Here is a 21,367-nt window from a genome sequence, read left to right on the forward strand (position 1 = left end):
TGAGTCCCAGTTTTAAAAACACCAGCATTCCCCTTTAACTCCAAATCATTTAACTACAGGATTTTCAGAAAGTAAGCTGTCCTGGCCTTTGAACAAACTTCCTCTTTGGTAAATTAAGTAAAAAGGGATAAAATGAACGTGGCTCGTGTTCATGTGTGCGAGACAGTCGGGGTCAAACACAGTGTATAGCCCTGGAGCTCAGTATCTCTGTACTGCAGTGTCAGCAGGGATTCTTGGGAATCAACTGTTCTGTAGCGGTGCCTTATGTTGGAACTTCACAGATCTTTACGTGGCGATCTGCCTCCAGACTAGACTTGGGTTCGCCCCCTCTCTGTCCTCAATAAGCCAATGTGGAAGGCTGTTTTTCCCAGCAGTCAGTCAAAGGTGGTTTCCTCCCACTGCTACTCTTTTATTAAGGGGGCTTTGTGGGGAGGAGGGCTTGTGGACTGCATGCCATCTATTCTCATTGAGGATCTCTGAAATCCTGTTTTGAAAGCTCCCAGGCATAATAAAAAAGTCAACCTCAAATGTCTGACGGATGTCTTGTAGAGTGTAGCTGCAGTTGACCACATTGGCTCCTTCCTTTCCTCTTGCTTCGTTCTTTGTCACTGAACTGAGTTCTCCAGGTCATTACTATTTTCAGAATCCGTTCTGTATGTGTACTGTATAGGCGTTTTTCAGACTGCAGGGACTTTGTTTTTTTTTTATAGTTCTAGGAACAGTTGGAACCCTCTGTTTTAGTTCCTAGGACCCTGCTCAGAGGAACTTTTATTCGCTCCTTCTTAGGTACTCTTCCAGCCAATCCAGTACCAGCAACCACCATTTTTAAATCCCACTGTAAACATTAGTACATAAGCAATCAGTAAACGCTCCGAGAAAAGGACAAATGGACCAACAAGGAAGTCAAGGTATTATGGTGTAGTGTTTACTCGACGGAGGAAATACTACAAATACCTCTTTGCTGTCCATCCTCTTACTCTCTCAAATGCCTCATATCAGCTCACACATCTCCTTTCAAACTCTGTTGTGTTCATAAACCCAATCACACACAATAAAGGCAGAGTTCCCACCACGGCATCCTCCATATTTTCAGTAATGTTGCGTAAGTGACTCTGCTCTAGCAAGTAGCTAACGGTTGATATCGTAAAGTGGCAGCGGTGCGAATACAGACTGAAAAAAAGTCCCCAGGGTGTGTTGATCTCAGGGAACTCCCTATTGGATAGTTCCTCTTCAAAAAGTCCCCAGAACTGTTTGGTCCAAAAACACACCTTTTATGTATGATCATATGGGGAGAAATTTGTTTTCTCATAAGTTTTTTTCCATTTTTTCTTTGTTTGATTTCAGATGATGTTCAAGATGAAGGCTGCTTACTGCCACAACTGACACCCGAAGTGAACTGAAGACAAAAAGAAAGCAGTCCTGACCTGGCAACATACGAATGGCCCAGGGAAGCTACCAGATTGACATTCAGGTTTTGCAAGACCTGCGCCAGAAGTTCCCTGAAGTCCCAGAGGGTGTTGTCTCCCAGTGTGTTCTACAGGTGAGTCAGTCCAAAGACCAGAAAATCTGATTTCTGCTAAGCCTGAACGTTACATCAGGTCACATCAGGTTATGAAACATAGTCACACTCAGTCAAATTAGGGAATATCCATAGACTGTAAATATGAGTGGCATCACCCATCTGTTCCTGCAGGGGGCTTTGGAGTCCCATCTCAGGAGCATCATAGTGGGGAGAAAAGTGGGACTGACTACCCAGGGCCCCAGTGGGGAGGGGGGCCCTTAATGGGTCTGAAATAAAAATATACATTTATTAAAATTTTTTCTCTAAATCATAACTGCAATAAGATAACTAAAATTGTCTGAATAAATAAACAAACATTCAGAATTCCTTTCTGGAATGTGGATTGGAGGCCCCTCTCACCCCTACCGAATGTGCAAAGTGGTTTAGTCCGCCCCATGCTGTCTACTGGATTGATCTATCAGCGGTCAGTCGAGTCAAGAGTGAGAGTGAGTGATGTTACAGGCTGCAGCACCATGTCTTGTTTGGATGATATTTGTGTTTCATGTATAAATGTATCTGATCACCCTTCATAGGTACGATTTCATACGACCCTATTTCATTAAAAACATTACATCACAGTAAAAAAGAGTCAACTTTGTAACGGTATTTAAACTATAAATTCATGTGATATCAATGTTGTCAGGCTAGCATTAAAACTGAGTCCGCTACTTCTACCTAAAAAACAAAAAATTTAACGTCAGGTGAGAGTCAGGATAAAGCAGTGTTAGAAGAATAAAGGTTAGCTCAGAACTGAGAACTATTACAGCCTCATTTTAAGTGTGGTAGAATCTAATTCAGATTTATTTGATGACGTATTTGTAGTTTGGGCTGTGGTGGTGGGGCCCAATGTGAAATCTTTTCATGGGGCCCGGAGGTCCTTGCGGCACCCCTGTCCCATCCCTAGCGGTCTCTGCTGAAAATCCTGTCTCACCCTAACTTTCAGTCAACCTAACGACAGGGTAAGAGTTGGAGTTGAGGCGGTTTTTAAGCCTCTTGACAAACCGTTACACCGTTGCGCTTTATTGTGAATAACTCTTATCTTTCATGAAATCAAAATGGATGATTGTCAAAAAAATTAACAATAACAGTTTGTGCCCATCAGACCTTTTTGTTTTTTAAACCAGACTGTAAACATGTTAAATTCTGCTGTAAAAACAGGCTTCTTTGAATGGGTGTGTATGTGACTTCTGGTGCTTCTGCAGCCATCCTCTAGTGGACACTCGAGGAACTGGAGGAACTCGAGGAACTCGAGGAATTTTGCACTTCAGCATCGGCTTCCTTTTTTTAATATAGGCGGTTGCTACATGAAGATATTATTTCTAAGCTAACCATAGATACTCATTTAATGAGTGTTGATGCAATCTGATTGTTTCACCTGTAATATATATAAATTGTCTCCATCAGTATTTACTAATTGTGGTCTAATTTTTTGGATGATCTTCAAATGTTTTTTCCATAATATCTGTTTATCTTAAAGGTTATTTAACTCCTGCTCTACATTAAATGATTTCTACTTTAGATTTTGATATGGATAGATCATGGCCAACCACTGCCAACGATAGTATATAAAAGTTTTACACAACACAATGTCATGTTGTCATGACGATATTTCAGAAAGATGGCAAAGTTATAAAGAATGAATTCCCTATGTTTCTTAAACATTTAAACGGGATGTTTCAAACTGATTTCCCACTGCTGCCTGTGTTTCAAACTAAAAAAAAAAAAAAAAAAAAATGCTGTCAATGCCATGACTTCTTTTCACCTTTTAGACGTCACCTTTAGATTCTCACCTGAACTGTTATGGTATAATGAGTTTACTTTCCCTCTCCTTCTTTCAGAACAAAAACAATTTGGACGCCTGCTGTGAATACTTGTCCAAGGTCAGTCCCGGCTACCTGTACAGTGAAGAAGGAAACCTCAGCTTTTCCGACGACCCCAGCTACACCCGGCTCCGTAATCACATGACCCAGCTTAACCTGGGCCTGCAGTCTCAGAATGTGCATGCGGCCCCGGTTCGGGACGGCCTGAGAATGAACGGCAGTCGGACTCTTGCCCATAGCCTGAGTGACGGGCCCCTCCAGACGAGCCAGGCCCCCAACAGTGACTTCTTTCAGCAGGAGCCCCAGTCCGCCCCTGTGCAGGTGCCCTCCAGCCTCAATGTTTTTGGTGTGATGGAGCCCACACGCAAACCGCAGCCTCCACAGCACCTCGGACTCTACCCTTTGGGAGTCAAAGGGCCGACTATGGGTGTCCAGCAGACTCCTCGCTTCAATCCAATCACCGTCACGCTAGCCCCCAATATCCAGACAGGCCGCAACACCCCCACATCTTTGCACATACATGGTGGGCCGCAGTCGGGCCTCAGCAGTCCACAGGGTAACTCTATCTACATCAGGCCCTACGTTAGCCAGTCCGGTACCAACCGGCAGAACCAGCAGCAGGGAGGCAGGGCCCAGTACAGCCCCACTTCTCAGCCCCAGCAACAGATCTACCAGATCTCACACCCCGGCTCCTGGTCCAGCCCTCAGCACGCCTCCTCTTCACATACCTCACAGACCCAGGGCCACCAGACCTCTCATGTCTACATGCCAATCAGCTCCCCCACAAACCCCCAGGCGCCGTCTTTTCTTCCAACTGGAAGCCAGGCCTCTTCCTCTGGTGTCTCCTCCTGCTCTTCTTCATCTTCCTCCTCCTCCGTCATGCCCACCTCCCTCTCCACCATCAGCCAGTACAACATTCAGAACATCTCCACAGGCCCGCGGAAGAATCAGATAGAGATCAAACTTGAATCTCCTCAGAGGAGCAACTCAACAACCACGACGGCTGTGCTGCGGACCAGCGGTGGGCCCCGGTCCTCCTCAACTTCCTCATCCTGCCCTTCCTCTTGCTCATCTTCAACTGGTGTGGCTACTGTCCCCACCGCTCCTCTTTCCATTGGATGCCCGGGTCTGAGCCGCAGCCAGCCCACTGTTTACATTTCTGCCAGCCCGCCTACTGCTGCTACCACCCCCTCTGAGGAGGCCGTCATGGCCTCAGCCGGCTCCCGCTCCCAGCCAAAGTTTTACATTTCAGCCAACGCCTCCAGTGATGACAGTGGGGGCAGGAACCCCCCCACAGTCTACATCTCAGCCAACACTCCCTTGCAGGGGCCTTCGGGGGCCAGGAACCTGGGGGGCCAAGTGAGCATGGGCCCTGCCTACATCCACCACCATCCTCCTAAGTCCCGCGCGTCTGTGGGAGGAGGAGGCACAGCATCATCGCCTCGCGTGGTTGTGACTCAGCCCAATACCAAATACACTTTTAAAATCACAGTGTCCCCCAATAAGCCCCCAGCTGTGTCCCCCGGGGTGGTGTCCCCTACATTTGAGCCCAACAACCTCCTCAGTCTACCCTCAGACCACCACTATGTGGAGCCAGACCCCCTTCACCTCTCAGACCCGCTGTCTCCGCACAGGGAGAAGCCGAGTGAGCCTCGCAGACTCAGCATGGGCTCTGATGATGCAGCGTACACACAAGGTGAGTTTTACAAAAAGACAAGCACTGTAAATTCATATGTTGATTACATTTTCACAGATCGGTTCTCATGACCTCAAGTTAGTAATAAAGACTCTACACAGAGATAAAGGAGACTTTTTAATCCTTTTTACATATTTTAGGGTTTAACAATAACAAAGAAATGTTGGAATTACTACAGTTGATTACTTTAGCTAGCAGCTAGTGTAGCAGCTACAGTACAATCCGCCATCCAATCAAATAACCAAGTTATACAGTACACCAAACTAATGAGCTATTTCTGTGTTTTGATGTTGTCAGACAACAATGTGAGCCCGTTGTTGGCAATAACCAGCACTTAAAGGAGCAATATGTAACTTTGACACGTAGCATTAGAATAGGGTACTGCGATCCAAACTTTGGAGAGAGTCTCCCCCCTAGACATGCCATGGCATAGACACTGAAGCTTCAGTTTTAAGCCAGCTCTGCATCGGTCTTGAAACTGGGTGGGGTCCATAGCAATATAGCAGCAGGCCGCCCCAACCAACAATCCTGGGGAACCTACAAGACATGAGAGCTCATGAGCTCTAAGTGCCAGTTCCCACGGTAGTCTAAGCCTGCATCAGCCCTAACTATAAGAGCTATAAAAACGTAAACTTTTAAGTCTATTCTTAAAAGTACAGAGTGTGTCTGCCTCCTGGACCCCGGCTGGTAGATGATTCCAGAGGAGAGGGACCAGATAACTGAATGCTCTACCTCCCATAGTACATTTACAGACTGTAGGTACCACGAACAGGCCTGATTGGGTGCATGTGCCCTAAAGATTACATTGCAGCCATCGATTAAAGAGTTTAAACTTTTTGTACCTTTTTGACCCCGATTGTTTGGGGAAAACAAAAGATTTGGAAATAATTGGCCCCGGTTTTAAAAATACAGAATCCTCCTTTAATGTAGACAGCTTGGACTAAGCACACTAGTGTCCAAAATGAGTTTCAATTGTGAATCCAAAGTCAAACACAGTTTAATGTCATGACAGCAGCTGTTTGCTTCAATGTTTATTGGTTGTTTAGTACATGTGGAGTAGCTTAAAAGTGCAAAGTGATAAGGGCCTCTTTTACCAATAATTTATATTGTGAAGTTGTTTTGCTGCCAGCAGTTGGTCGAAATGCTTTTTCCACTGCGCCCGGCCAAGAAAGTAATTTTCCTTTAAAGTATACTGTGTGATTTTAGGAGTCTCTCTCCATAACTCTGACTGTTCTATTTAGTTCTAAACCAAAACTGAGTGTACTTGCTGTGACTGCATGTTCAGTTAGTGTAGCAAATTTAACTTTGTGCATGTCTGTGAGTTACGTAAAAGCAAAGGTGACTCGCTCGTTCAGGGGCCGCTGCGATGACTGAAGTGTGAGTCCTCCACACTAAATGCTGTGTTTGCTCTGACGACCCCTGAGACTGGCAGATTCTGTGGTGTGAGTCAAACATGTCGGAGCACACTGCTCTTACCTTTTTTGGGCTTTTCACTGTATTACGTGTGAGTCACCAGCTGTGACTCCTGCACTGCAGTGACTACCAACAAGAGGGGCTTTACATCGGGCACGCTGCCTCTGATGCTGACCTTCTGACCCGGTGTCCTACAACTACTCTGCTGAAACTTGCAGTCATTATTAGCCGTTGCACTTTGCTTTTATTGTAGCTTTCTAAGAGTCGGGTTGAATATTTCTGCAAGCTAAGCTTCTCCTGTAATCAATGAAACTGGCTGTAAAGAGGAGTGTAAGTGATGTCATGCTCCACAGATTGCACAATGAATGCAAAGATAACATAGCCTTCTAATGATCTTTTTTCTGTATGGTTCGCTCTGTACTTTTACGCAAATAATGGGACATTAAAGGATCAATCTGTAAGATATCTAGTGACTGAAATGATAAAGTGAGCTTACTATATGATCAGACATTAAGGAAACATGCCATGTTGAAGCTCTGTCTTCTCTGTCAACAATGCAGTATGTCCTCCTTCTAACTTTAGATTTTGGTCCTGAATGCTCTGGATTTGTTTGGACCAGAGAAGGTAGGAGGTTTTAAGGCACCACCACATGGCCGTTTTGGACGCCCCTCGGTTTACCAGATATGAGAGCAGTTATCAGGTCAAACCAACAGGTGTTGCAGCGATGGAAGTGATCAAGAAAAGTGGTTCAGATAGAAGTGATTGTACCCGACCTAAAAAGCCTCTGCATGTTTCTAATAAGCTCCACGAGCAGAAATGTGCTCAAACTAGGATCAATATTGGAGATGCTTTTGAAAACTGGAGAGAGGTTAGAAGGCAGAAAGGTTTACAAACCCATGCAGAGATGGATAAACACTGAAGCTTCAGTGTCCACCACATGGCAACCTGCGTGAGCATCAACTATAGAAAGGAGGGGGCGGGGGGAGGGAGTTCTTGAAGCACTAAAAAAAGTAATTCAGATGAAAATGTTTTATTGCAAGGTTAAAAAAAATACGGAACCAGTAGTGGATAGCTTTATGATGCGCTGCCAAATCCTAATCCGATATCAGTCATGCACGGCCCTTCATCAAATAAAACACCTGGAGCTGAAAGACGTGATCCTTTGATTCTGCAGGCATTTGAAAAAGAGGGATTTAAAACTGTTTTCATTCATGAGGATAAATCACAAACCACAGGGGAGCATATGAACCCTCTTAGGCCCTGTGTTCACCAAGCGTTTTTTTCTGGCAGAAAAGCACTGACTGTGCGTTCGGGAGCGCTTGGATGAAGCGTTGTACACAACAACGGTGTAGCGCTTGGGGAAAAAAATACTTGGGCTGGACATTTTGTCTTGGTGGCTGCCTCTTGCAACAAACGCTCTCTACTCATTGAACACAAATGACAACGATGCTGACGCTCAGAAAAAGGTGGACGCAGGGTTTAATAATTTGATCATTTTTTGAACAGTTATTAACTTCAATGAGTCTACTTCAGAACTTAGAGTAACAAAGTTTTTAATCAATACAAGAAGCTTGTTTTTCTCATCAGAGCGTGAAAACTGTGAGGCGTCTCCAGTTTATCCACATCTGTTTGGATATCTCGGTAGGGGAGCAGGCCGACTTTACCACTGTTCGATATAATGAACAACAAGTTCAGTGTGGAGATTCTTTACTGTTTTATACTCTCACACTTTGTCCCTCATGTCAAACAAACCGCTGAGAATGAGTTTGTAATCATCAGGTTGACATTTCCCACAGAGACTATCACCCCATACGTTTAAAAAGTGACTTTTGTGTTTTGATAAGCAACAGAAAGGGAGTTGTTTATCATTGAGTGTCAGTGGAGGAGGTGTTTCGACCTGTCAACAGATACGGGAGAAATCATGAGTTATGAGCAACACGCTGCAGCAGATCATGTGCACAGTCATGAAAACACTGCAGCACAGTTTGCCTGCAGCGCTGTTCTTATCGGGATGGGTCTTTCTGTTTCCAAATATACGGACAGTACAGGAATCTTGTTTGTCGTGTGTAGTTTCCCTGCCAATCCTTTTAACACATAGGTGTTTATGCTCCAGGAATTGTGATCGACTGGTAGATAGACATCAGCCAGTGTTGTATCTTTAAATCTATCATTATCTCCTTGGCCCGGACGTTCAAAGGTTTAATCCAGAATAAATGATTCCACTTCTTTTCTACAAAGGATCACATAATCCAGCTCAATGTTTCATCCCTGTTGTTCAAAGAAAAACTGGATTAACTAGATCCAAATACAGGCTTTTGAGGATCTCTAAATCCGTATTACTAGAGCTTTAAAGGTCACACATTATGCAAAATACACTTCACCATGTTTCTCTGACTCTAATTTGTGTCCCGAGTCTGTCTACAAACCCCCCAATCATGAGAAAAGTCCATCCCCTCCGTCTTCTCCCTGCTCCACTTTTCATAAAATGTGTGCTCAAACAGGCATTTTGGAGGTTTTCCCTTCATGACATCACAAAGGGCAGTAACCCCTCCCCCAGGTGGGTGACACTCCCACAGCTAGGTGTTTGTTCTGCCCTCTGAGTCTGCCTTCTCACTGTAAACAATAGGACATGGAGCAAGAAAGCCAGAGACACCCAAGTCCTTCCAGAGAGGGGGCGTGGTCAGACACATTCCATTTACATATTTAAAGGTACAGACACAGAAACAGCCTGTTCTGAGCAGGGCTGAAATAGAGGGGTTTATAGGCATGGTCAAATACAGGATCAGAGTGGATTTAGAACAAGAAACTTCACACACATGTTTTGAGGAGCTCTGAGACTTATTTAAACTGGTTCAAACAGGAGGAGAATATGAGCCCTTCATAGGGATTTCACATTACATACTTTGTCCACAGGGGGGTGCCAAAATCCACACAAACAGAAAGCTCCTCACAGCTGTTTTGAATTAGATAACTTTTGATTATGTTGCTTTTTCTTGAAATATTTCATAAAGAAAAATCATTTATTGTTTTACGTCCCTCATTTTTATCTTATCTACGCTGTCAATGAAGCAAAATACAATTTTACTGCAAAAATATATATAAAAAAACCCTTAAAATATCCACTCTCTTGTAAATGAATCAGTCATCTACTGGGATCAGGCTGATCCTGATTTTATGGATCAAAGTAATCCTGACAACCCAAACTGGATGTTTAAAACCAGGATCTGATCACCTGACTTGTTAAGAAGTTTACTCTTATTATGTGTCATGTTTGAATAATGCAGCAAGGAGAATATTTCTAACAATGTTGTGTGTGTGTGTGTGTGTGTGTGTGTGTGTGTGTGTGTGTGTGTGTTTGTGTTGTCCAGCGTTGTTGGTCCACCAGAAGGCCCGCATGGACAGGCTGTGGCACGAGCTGGAGCTGAAGAAGAAGAAGCTGGAGAAGCTAAAAGAGGAGGTCAACGAGATGGAGAACGACCTGACTAGGAGACGGCTGGAGAGATCCAACTCGGCCTCCCAAATTCCTTCTGTAAGCTTCATGCACTGATTTACGACATTAAGTCCAATGTGTTTTTCTTCAGGGCCAATGAGGGGCCGTTATGTTAAATGGGCTTTTACAACTACAACCTGAGATGACCGTGCAACCCTAGATTTAGTCATTTTGATATTCACATTTAAGAACAGTAATCATCAGCGGGACTTTCAAAGCAAATTATTCTGATTTCTTAAAACCTGCAGTCTTTTAAGCCCAGCATACACTACACAATTGTAGAGAAGTCGCACGACTGAATCGTTTTTCAATGCAATACCAAAGCTCACGATTTATGTGCTCACACTGTACGACCCGATTGTCAGGCACGACCCGAGAGCCCACACTGAGAGTGAAATCAGGATCGAGCGTTCACAATTTTCAACACAAACCTTCAACAGATGGAGGCTGTTTTCAGTTGTCTCGTATGCACAGCTCAACTTGGCTACACACACCCGCTAAAACATGCTCTCGCACCCTCTCTCCAACACACACACAGACATACACACACACACACACACACACACACACACACACACACACACACACACACAGAGAAATACCTACCCACAATCTGCATACCAATAAACACAAGCTAACTAGCAGCTAAATCATATATTCCCTGTCAACTGGAGGTCCACAGATATTTCCTGCCAACATTTCTTTCCTGATAGGAGGGGGAGACGGATTAAACATGCATGCCTGCTGTTGCCATTGGTGATATTAGACGCTGTCTGTCAGTTTGTGTAGGTAAAATCAGAGGGAAAAAGCCCCAGAGTCGGGGAATCTGCTCCTGCACGCCTGCATACACTGTGCGATTGTGTGCAGGCGTACGACTAAAATATCAAACATGTCAGAAACTGACTGAGCAGCTGTTCACATCCTGATCGGACGTCCTGACTCAGTGAACACTGCACGACTGACGCCATTCGTTCGGGCTGAAATTTAGTCCAACTTCAAAATGAGTTGTACGACTCAAATATCTGCTCTATATTGGCCTGAAATTGTTCATTGTACGCCAAGATTTAGGGTCACTATTTACTAAACTACAACTAGGTTCCTTCAGAGGTTTATCTGGAGGCAAAAAAGAAAACGCTGCGGAAACATTTAAGTTGTGTCTCCCTGTGGTTTGTTTCACTTCAGCTCTAACATGAGATCTGTTAGCATAAGAAGCTAAAACGCATCTGCAGGAGTATCCTTTCTCTCTACCTTTCTCTTTAGAGGTTCACTGGACGTAACTATGAGATCTTAGCATCTAGCGCTAGTTTCACTCAGTGAAGACGCGTAACAGCCGTCCACACCGTGTTTATTATCTACACAGGTGCGTCTTCCGGTTTGGTACTGGAGAGAGAAATTTGACTGGTTTTTACGGCTGCAGGCAGGGGCTTGTCCAGACTCTCTGTCATTACTGGGGTTGCCTACCTGGGGCACTGATCTAAGCAGGGGTGATATGCAGTTTGTGGGCACACACATGCAAATGAACAGTATTTTTTCCACCCTTTGTATCCCCACTAATGATGAGTACTTGAAAGTTACGCAATTAGGTAACATACGTCTTCTAAGCCAGATTCTTTAGGGACTCAAAACAAAAATGTATAGATTTGGATTTTGGGGTGGTACCTGGGGTGGCCCTTCCAAGAAAGGGTCTGGCTGCAGGATATTATTAAAAACTGGTTTATATTTTTATACAATATTTATCATGGCTTTGTTTGTGATTATTCCGATATCCGTCCATATTTTCAGACTGTCAGAGCTCGATTCATTAGGTCAGATTCATAACATCAAACTCACAACGTCAGATTCACCTCACAGTTAATTCTGTAAGTGAGGCTCTGCAGCTCCTGCAGAGAGAATGCTCAAACAGGGGAGCTGAAAAGCAAACAAAGTGAACGTGTCCTTCCATATTTATTTTTCTGTATAGCTCTGTGTTTATGTTACACTTGCTGCAGTGAGTTTGTTGAAACCTCTCGGGTTCAGATGAAGTGCCGCTCTTAGCTCTTTGTTGAGTCAGCTGTTCTGTCAGCTATTACAGTCGGAGTCTACGGACGGGGGAAAGAGGCTGCGGAGGGTTAATTGGCTGCTGTTGCTGAGCTCAGTAGCTCTTTGCTTCAGTGTTGTTTACTGAGCCGAGCCAGCTCTGCTGCTGACACGGTAACAGATCGGCTCCACTGACTCGAAAGCACAATGGCCTGAGAGCTACAGAGTCGTAGGATTGTCGAGAAATAGAAGGTCAATGCACCTACATAAAGAGAGGAATAGATACATACATTAATAAGAATATAAAACCTGTTGATTGACAGCTTGGCCCTTCAAGGATTGGAAATAGCAAAAGGGAAAAGAATATGGAAAAAACTTAGAGGGGACATATTATGAAAAATCAACTTGTTCAGTGTTTTTGAACATATATTTGGGTAACCTGAGTGTCTACTGACCCATAAAATGTGAAATAAACCCATCCAGTCCTTTGTTTGTGGTCTGCATAAGTCTTACAACACAGAGAAAAATGCTCTGTTTCAAATGTGCTCTCCTTGTGATGTCACAGTGGGATTCTGGTAAAAAAAAAAATCCCCTCCCCTCCCCTCCCCCGGTATCTCCACCCATGGACTCCACCCCCAGCCTAGAACAAAATTTTGCGCAGGTCGGCCATTTTTATTCTCGCTACAGATGAGTGAAAACTCAGGGGGGGGGCTCATTACATTTAAAGAGACACACACACCAAAACGGAGCGTTCTGAGAGAGCTGGTTCATACAGGGTCACAAACCTCCTCTGGTGTTTGATTCATGTTATATTTTGACCAAAGCACAGCACAGATGTTTCATTTAGACCACAGGGGACTGTTTGAAAAGATGGAGAAGGGAGATGATATGTCCTCTTTAAATGTGGAGTCAGTAGAAATGTTCGTTGCAGCTAGTAAACACTACATTCAAACTAGGCCCTTCCTCCTGGGCCTCCAGAAGCGCACCCTCAATGCAGGACATAGTGTGTATGTTTACTGCTTGTATCTACACTAAAAAGCTTCCGGACGCTAGCACAAGCTAACCACCGGTGTTTGTCACCTGCCTGTCCAACAGAAAGCAGACCACCCTCGTTTTAGAACGAGCTTTATCTGCTCTGCGTTTCTCCTCCTCACAATGATAATATTTTCTCTTCTTTGCCGCGCAGCCACGGCCATCATATTAGCCAGTTTGAATCACATCCAATCACTGAATTGTATCCACTCCTAAACTCCCCTGTGTGCTGTCATTGGCTGAGAGGATACACACCAGCTCCCCGCCCGAAAATGTCGAAAGTCAACCAAAACAAACCAGAACATTAAAATCCAGTCAGAGCACAGAGTCTCTGCAGACACAGTCACCACCACACATGTATAGAGGTCCAGAAGTGATGATTAAGCAGCTTTACTTTAGTATAAGTCTGTATTTTTATTATTTAGGAAAAAGCTACTGACACCATCTACCACTCATCTGCCTGTGTCTGCAGCTGTCCTGCCCGCCTGCTGATCTCTTCCTGTCTCACTCTCTTTCAGATCGAGGAAATGAAGCAGTTGCGATGCCAAAACCGGTTACTGCAGATCGACATCGACTGTCTCACCAAAGAAATTGATCTCATTCAAACAAGAGGTAGGATTATGTTTCTGTACCCTCTCTTAATATTTCATTTAAAATATGTTCATGCTTAAACTTCTATTATATGTGTTTATATCGTGTTACAATGTAAAGTTAACTGTTAGTCATTGAGCCGGGGAGGTCAGATCGGATCACAAACTCTGCAGCATTAGGTCGTCGGTCTGGCCAGTCACTCACATCCTCTCAGCACACGCAGTCAGTTGCTGCCATTGTGCCGTTAACTATCAGCTCTTCCTGAATTGCATCCTGCTGCTGGTTGGTAACGAGGGATTTATTGCCCCCTTGGCAGCACTCAACTGGCGCTAGAGGTCAAACTGCATAACAACCAGTTTACGCAGGTGAAGGGAAGCATGAAGCCGCTCACAAAATGAACTCTGCCTCTCACTCAGCTCAGTCTCAGATAAAGGTGAGGTGAGGTTACTTACTTTTTCTGTAGGTAGATTCGGTTTACAGTGAGTGAGTCGGCCTCATTTTACATACAGACGACAGGACATGATGAAGTAAAACTGTGCTCAATACTTCAGATAATAAGCCACCTCTAAAACAAGATAAAGTAACCCATCAGAGAGAAGCAGAGAAATAAAAACAAGACTATACCATCAATCAAGCTAAGAAGGATAAGAATATCACAGATGGCTGCTATTCTTGTATCGTTAAGTTTTGCAGGATGGTACTTTATGGTGCGTTCCATTTGATCTTGGAAATCGGAAATTCCAATTTGGGTTTTGCTCAGGTATACGATACGTCATCAGGAACACCCCCCCTGAAGTTGGAATTTGGACTCAGAAACTCAGAGAACCTGCTGTAGCCTCAGTTAAAGTCCAATGGCTGCTGCGCGTGTCAACAGTAACGTTCAAGCTGAATCTGTTGTGTTTATTAACAGCTATGTTCACTTTTTGCATAATTAAATTGATTACTCCGATATTATCGTGCAAGTTCTATCTGTGGACATGCTGTCATGTTATATTCACATGTGTGTTGTTATCGCCTGATATTAGCTAACAAAACAAAGGGACTCCTTAAGGCATCCATGTAGCTTGTCCGACTTGTTGCCAACGCCCAACTTGAACGTGGTTAACTCGGTTGTGATGTCATTCCCAGCTCCGAGATCCAAGTAAATGGAACGCACCGTTATACCTACGTCCAGGAGGGATGAGCTTAAATTCAACATTTCGTATATCCTCTGTAACTGTCAGCTGATAAGGCCCAATGTCTGGGATTCAACCCCAGCGCAGTGTGTAAAGATGCCGTTAGATCACGGCCATTTCATGAGACGTAGTGCAGCATCAAAGTAAATACAATAAATGGATGAATGATATTTTATGATTATGCATCTGTAAAGATACAAATCGAGATTCTTATCTTCAGAGATCTTACTTCCAAAAATCGATAAAAAAAAAAAAAAAAGAAATGTGGCTAATCAGTCCTTCCCTACTAAGTGCTAATGCTAGCTCTTTAACCTAGTAAAATGCCAAATGGAGCAGCAATAAATTCAGCCAGCCTCACAGATGACTGGAGTTGATCCTGAAGTATGAACTGATTCAAAAATAGACTTTGAATCATGAATCATGAATCCAGAATCATTTCGAAACTAAAATAGATTCTGAATCGAATCGTGACCACAAGAATCTAAATTGAATCGTGAGACCCAAAGATTCCCAGCCCTAAAAGATTTACATATTGATTGCGTTGATCCCTGAAACACAGTTATCAAACACTTGTGGAAAAGATATTTAGCGAAGACAACTCAACTGGAAAGTAACTGTGCATCACCACTTAACACTCTGGAGAGTGATAATGTTTGTTGTAATCCATATAGCTTCCACTGCTGGTCAAAGAGAACTGCTAGTCTAATACAATGAATCTCAAATTAAATGCTGTTTGACTGGTGAGTATATCGAGTAATATCGGCGCATATCTGAGATAAAGTTAGCCGATACCAATAGTCACTCAAAAGGCTAATATCTGCCGATATTAATATCGGCCAGCCGATTAATCGGTTGGGCTCTAATTTCTGTTTTATTGTCAACATACTTCCTCTTGCTGCCTGATTGCATCACTGTGATGCTTGTTGTACTGTTTCTATTGATGGTTAATGTGTGAAGCTGGAGTGTGTACATGTATATAATGAGAAATGTATATCCACTATCACATGGAAGGCTTTCCATTGTTTACAGGACCACACTTTAATCCCAGTGCAATCCATAATTTTTATGACAACATTGGATTCCTTGGTCCTGTCCAACCCAAACCCAAAGGTACTTTATCCGTTGGTAAGTTTAGAACTGGTTGCATGGACATGTCTGCATGTTTTTTTTATTTCACTTTCCTACAATCTTTAAAGTTTTTACTCACACATCACTTTATAAATATATTTCTTTAACAGCTAAGATCAAGTCAGGCCTGTGGTCAGGGTTGAGTTTTGTTTTATGATTATAATACTTCAAGGACTGTGTTAAGCATATTCATAACTACTGTTAAAGCCAGAGCATGTCAATTCCACCACCACTCAATCAAAACAATTACAAAAGATGATGTCGAGGCTGCTGGGAAATCATGGGAGTGATTCCCTCTGCTGCTACTCCCCAATCACAAGAATCAGAATGGGCGAAACCGACCAATTGCCAGCCTCTTAAACAAAAACAGTCTTTCCCGCAATTTCCACATAGTCCATGCTATCTGGGTTCAGTCTGACGCCGTGTGCCCTGCCCCACTGGGTCTGATTCTGGAGCGAGATCGCAGCCTTGAGCAGCTGTACTCACAGGTTCGCAAGATCACAGGAGAATTTGAATTTATTCAGTAGGATAGCCCCTTGAGATGTTTCATCTCATTTTCAAGGGGGTCCTACTCCAAGATCACCCGGGAATGCAACCATGTTGCTTTGTCTTTCTGAGGATGATTTCTTGTTCATTCTATGTCTGTTTGGACTTGAAATTGACCGGACGCTCTTCCTGTCTGGGCTGATCTATTCTCCATCAGAAATAGACCTGGTGTGAATTTGAGACAGAACGTGCTGTGGAAACAGGAACATTGACTTAAGTCGTAGTTGCACATGGACTTTGTGGATATTGGTAGTCAGTTGTAACTTATATTCTATTACAAATCTGCCCGAGACGCTTTAACACTGCTTCTGACTGACAAGTGATTTCCTGCTTTCTGCCCTTCTCTTCCTTCCTGTTTGGTGTCCATCCATCCGTCCAATCATCTTCTTTCTCTTCCATTCTTCCATCCATCAATCTCTGCTCTGCTCCATCATCATGTTGTGACCAGACAGGAGAGGAAGCAGATATAATGTGACCTCTGAGCTCATGATGGAGCCTCCTTCTGCTCCTTCCCCTACTCCCCCTCTTGGTTGGTATCCCTGTGCTCCTCCTTATCTGTCACTCCTCCTCCTCCTCCTCTTCCTCCTCATCTGTCACTCCGCCTCTTCCTGCTCCTCCCCCTCCTCCTCCTCCTCCTCCTCCTCTTCCTCCTCCTCCTCCTCCCTTTGTCATCAACCATCTTGTGTCTTTCAATTTAAAAACTCTTATTGTTTTAACATTCTGGTTTTCAGATTTGAAATTCAAACCTTTTTAATTAAATTGAATTTCAAAGGACTTTATTAGCATGGAAAACATATGTTAACATTGCTAAAGCTAAAGTCAGAATAAAACACAAAATGAAATACAATTAAAGAATAAAAAAGATTAAACTAACAGAGCTGTGCAGGTTCACGTTTTTTATCAAATTTAAAAGCTCTCTTTTGAATTTTGATCAGTTTATCCGTCTTATCGTAGCCGGTCTTTCAATCGTTGTCTTTGAATTCTTGACTGAATTTAAGGAACATGAAAGTTCTCCACCAAAAATCTAACGTGATGTCCAAAAGGATTCCTTTGAGTATTAAAGCCACATTCAAGAAAAACGTTCTAACATTTTGAGATTTCAAATCGTTAACGTGTGACATTGAATTGGTAAGTGGATTTAAATAAGGCTATGGTTAAAATGTTTATTCTGAAAGGTCGTATGAGAAGAGGATGAAAAGGGAACCCTCAAAAGAGACAGTTTAGAAAAGCTCCAGTTACTTACCGTATCTTTTCAGGGTCCTGATACTCATGACAATGTGATGCTGCTGACCTGACAAAAGATGAAGTTATTACTTATTTGTGAAACTTTTACTAAAGTAAAACTTCACAAAATGCTCCTCGTTCTTCATTTTCACACTTTCACTTTTCTTTGCCGCTTTGTCTGCGTCCGTCATATTCGCCGGTTTGAATCGCGTCCAATCACTGAATTGTATCCACTCCTAAACTCACCTGCTGTGTTGTCATTGGCTGAGAGGAAACGCACCAGCTCCCCGCCCAGAAACGTCCCGAGTCAACCAAAACAAACCAGAACAGTAAAATCCAGTCAGAGGACAGAGTCTCTGCAGACACAGTCACCAGGTGATGATGGAGCAGCTCTACTTTAGTGAAAGTCTATATTTTATACTTTAGATAAAAGCTTCTGACTCTATCTTTAAGTATTGAGGTCTAAAGCAATTAAAAAATAACTCCAGCACCACTGACGTTGTAGGTGATGGAGACAGCAGCTCTGCGATCCAGGGTCAGATGTTTCCATGGCGACTCTCAGATCAGTGTGTGAATGCTTTTAAAACACTGTGTTTCTACATTTTCATAGATCGGCACGTAAACACACTCCTGACTCCCCCAATGCCAGCTCTGTAGAAAACGTTTAGCTGTCCATGTTTTCCTCACTTCTCCTCCTCTGTACTGACCTCCTCCTTCTTCTTCTCCTCTTCAGACGTGGGCCAGGAGGAGGACGAGGGGACGCAGTGGAGCTGCACGGCCTGCACCTTCCTCAACCATCCCGCCCTCAACCGCTGTGAACAGTGCGAGTTCCCGCGGCACTTCTGAGCCCGCGAGGCGCCTGGCAAAACGACCCCCTCCCCCCCCCCCCCGTCTTTGACCGCCCATCTCCAAGCAGACTCAGCAGAACGGAGAGTCCTCTCTGTTCCTTTGTTTCCCGTCTTGTTGTATGAAAACTCAAGTTGGGCGTGGTCTTCTCGGTTTTTGTTTTTCTTCTTCTCGTCCTCTCTAAGGTTTGTAGAACGCCGTCCACTGAAGGCTCAACTGGATGGTGTTTACAGCTCGTGTTTTTTTTAAATCAGGCTGGCAGAGTCGGATGATACCTCACCTTAGAGACTTGGATTGTGTGGGGTCACCTCTCCTCTTTTCTGCTTGACGGGTGACTGTTTTTTTTAACCCCTGGTGATACCTCGCTGCTCCCACTTCCAGTATTATGAGTGTGGCCTTGCAGTTTGACGGCACACACACACACACACACACACACACACACACACACACACACACACACACACAGGTGCCTTTTGCTGATTTAAATGTCGTTTTTTTTTCTTCCTGTGTGGTGGCATGACTTTGGAATTGGGAACTGTGTTCAGCCACTGCTCGCCATCTGAAGGGAAAACTAACAGACTAATCGTGGACTCTTCAAGTTTGTTTGCTGTTTTAACAGGATGCCAAAGGGGGAACTGGCAGTGTCGCTGCCTCTCAAACATGCCTCATGTCCTCCCCCTCCCTTTTCCTGTCTCTCCGATCACGAGTAAACGAAAAAAAATAAACTTAAGTTGCATGCTTTGTGTACAGTGCACGGAGGCAGAAACTCCCCTGGAGCTTTTTACTGTACATACTTTTAGACCGTGCCCTGAAAGCCTTTTTTTCCTCACACTATGAATCACTTGTATTTCTGTAAGTATAGCTTTATAGACTTTATTAACTTTTTTTTGTCTTGTTTTGTTTTCCTCTTTCGAAACAAATAAGCACCATGCTCCCTTTAAAAAAAAAAGAAAAAAAAAAAAAAGCTTTTTACTTGATTTCTGTGAGAGTTGAAGCCTTGCAGAAGGAGAGGAGCGGAGAACCTTGCAGTCATCATGAAGCTACATCTGCACGGTCTGGTCAGTGTGTACGATCTGCAGAAGAGGCGGCAAGGCAACGCAAGAGTCTTGTTTTGTTCTGGGTGCCAAACATGTCAGGACCGTCATGCAAAGAAAAAAAGTAAATTACAAACTGCCATCGTATCTGACAACTGGAATGTAGGTTTCAAATGTTTGGGGACAACTTCACCTCTGTGCAAAGAGACTCTGCTTCATCAGGACAATCAGGATGCTGCTGCAGATTGTCGCTGAGCACCTGAACCGCCTTCTGTGAGGTACCAAAGAGGAAAATAATCATATGGGTCCCGTGCCTTTGAGTAGAGCAGGTCCGAACTGTTACGTCAGTGAAACAAACACAACATGACTGTCCACCTTGTATACTCTTCTATTTGTATTTGGCTGGTTTCATCCTCCTAAGCTTTCACTGATGAGGGTGTTTCTAAAGTTTACCTATTGTCATGTACTTTCCTTAACTGTGGAGTAGTTACTTTCTTTTCTTTTCTTTGTTTTTTTTTTCCACATTTGTGAAATGCTGCCTTGCGTCAATGCCTTAAGAACGATTGAATTTGTATTGATTATCACCTCTGTCACACCCAAGTGCCTTTTTTTATTTTAACCCCCCCCCCCCGAAACCTAACTCTTGTTTCCAACCCGTTTCAAAGTATAAGATGAATTATCATCTCTTAAGCACTTACGCCAAACTTTCTCTCTTCCTCTCTTCAAACCAAAGATCCCCGTTTTCAGCGTCATCAGCACGTCGGTGTGAAGAGGCAGTTTATTCATGTTTTATTCAAAGGAAAAAAATAATTTGGATCTAAAGTGTTTTTTTGATTTTAGCTGGGAAAACTGTCTTTGTAACAGATAAGTTATTTGTAAAAATAATAAAAAAAAATCTATTCTGATTTGTTTTTGTCCGTCTCTATCGTACTGTTGTGCAAATATACAAATGTTACCGTCGTGGCAAACAACAGGAAAATGTAGATCCGATCCAGCACAGGGGGGCATGAGCCCATCAGGTAATCAGAGTTTATTTATCCACTGAGCATCACGGTGAGGGGAACAGAAGCTCATGCAGCAGGATCAAGAAGTGTCCCGCTGATCACCACCAAGCAGCTGGTAAGAAGACCTGTCTCCTGTTCTGCTGTGAGCTCCTCTACCACCCCCCTTTGTTAACAGACCATCCACTAGATGGCACACTAGCCTTATATAGGGGGAAGTAGAGATGGACTATTTGACGTTTATCACAAGTGTCCACACATTTAGACTCTAATAATGTGGTTAATGGGACGACAGGAAAACTGCTGCTGTCATGAAGTTAAAGGAATGTTAATTTTGTTTCCCTGATCTCTGAGTTTGTTAAAAAGCGTGCAGATGTTGCTGATGTTCTCAGCTTTTGGACCGACTGCAAAAATGTCAAAATCTGACATTTGATGTTTACGATGAGGAAGTTTGTCATCTGATAACATATAGCCCAGATTTATATTCTTGCTTAAACACCCCATGAGGTACTGCAGTCGTAGTTCAAAACATTGCAGAGAGGTGTCTCCCGCCCCGCCCCCCCTCCTCTCTAGAGTCGATGCTCACACAGGTTGCCGTTTCTTGGACACTGAAGCTTCAGTGTTTATCCAGCTCTGCACGGGTCTGTAAACCTTTCTGTGTTCTAACCTCTCTCCATTTTTCAAAAGCATCTCCAACATTGATCCTAGTTTGATCACGTTTCTGCTCGTGGAGCTTATTAGAAACATGCAGAGGCTTTTTAGGTCGGGTACAATCACTTCTATCTGAACCACTT

The 21,367-nt window shown here is 43.6% G+C and overlaps 2 protein-coding genes across 6 annotated transcripts in view; both read left to right on the forward strand.

Annotated features, from left to right (window-relative positions):
* The window catches only part of cdk19 (cyclin dependent kinase 19), a 116,440-nt gene extending 109,419 nt beyond the window's left edge, over nucleotides 1–7,021 (forward strand). The window contains exon 14 of the transcript XR_009674927.1: nucleotides 6,953–7,021. The gene's annotated coding sequence lies outside the window, so the exon portion shown is untranslated. The remainder of the gene's footprint in view (nucleotides 1–6,952) is intronic.
* tab2 (TGF-beta activated kinase 1 (MAP3K7) binding protein 2) overlaps nucleotides 1–20,477 on the forward strand; it is a 53,227-nt gene extending 32,750 nt beyond the window's left edge. Inside the window, exons 2-8 of one of the 5 annotated variants that reach the window (XM_061051313.1) lie at nucleotides 1,345–1,540; nucleotides 3,400–5,077; nucleotides 9,859–10,019; nucleotides 13,547–13,640; nucleotides 15,824–15,919; nucleotides 16,917–16,997; nucleotides 18,426–20,477. In XM_061051313.1, coding sequence (XP_060907296.1) covers nucleotides 1,439–1,540; nucleotides 3,400–5,077; nucleotides 9,859–10,019; nucleotides 13,547–13,640; nucleotides 15,824–15,919; nucleotides 16,917–16,997; nucleotides 18,426–18,538 — 2,325 coding nt within the window. In that variant the 5' untranslated portion in view covers nucleotides 1,345–1,438 and the 3' untranslated portion in view covers nucleotides 18,539–20,477. The remainder of the gene's footprint in view (nucleotides 1–1,344; nucleotides 1,541–3,399; nucleotides 5,078–9,858; nucleotides 10,020–13,546; nucleotides 13,641–15,823; nucleotides 15,920–16,916; nucleotides 16,998–18,425) is intronic. The other 4 variants (XM_061051314.1, XM_061051315.1, XM_061051316.1 and 1 more) reach the window with 4 other exon arrangements.
* The last annotated feature ends 890 nt before the right edge of the window (nucleotides 20,478–21,367 follow it).

Source organism: Labrus mixtus, chromosome 12 (genome assembly GCF_963584025.1).
Source record: "Labrus mixtus chromosome 12, fLabMix1.1, whole genome shotgun sequence".
In the NCBI taxonomy this organism is placed as follows: Eukaryota; Metazoa; Chordata; class Actinopteri; order Labriformes; family Labridae; genus Labrus; species Labrus mixtus.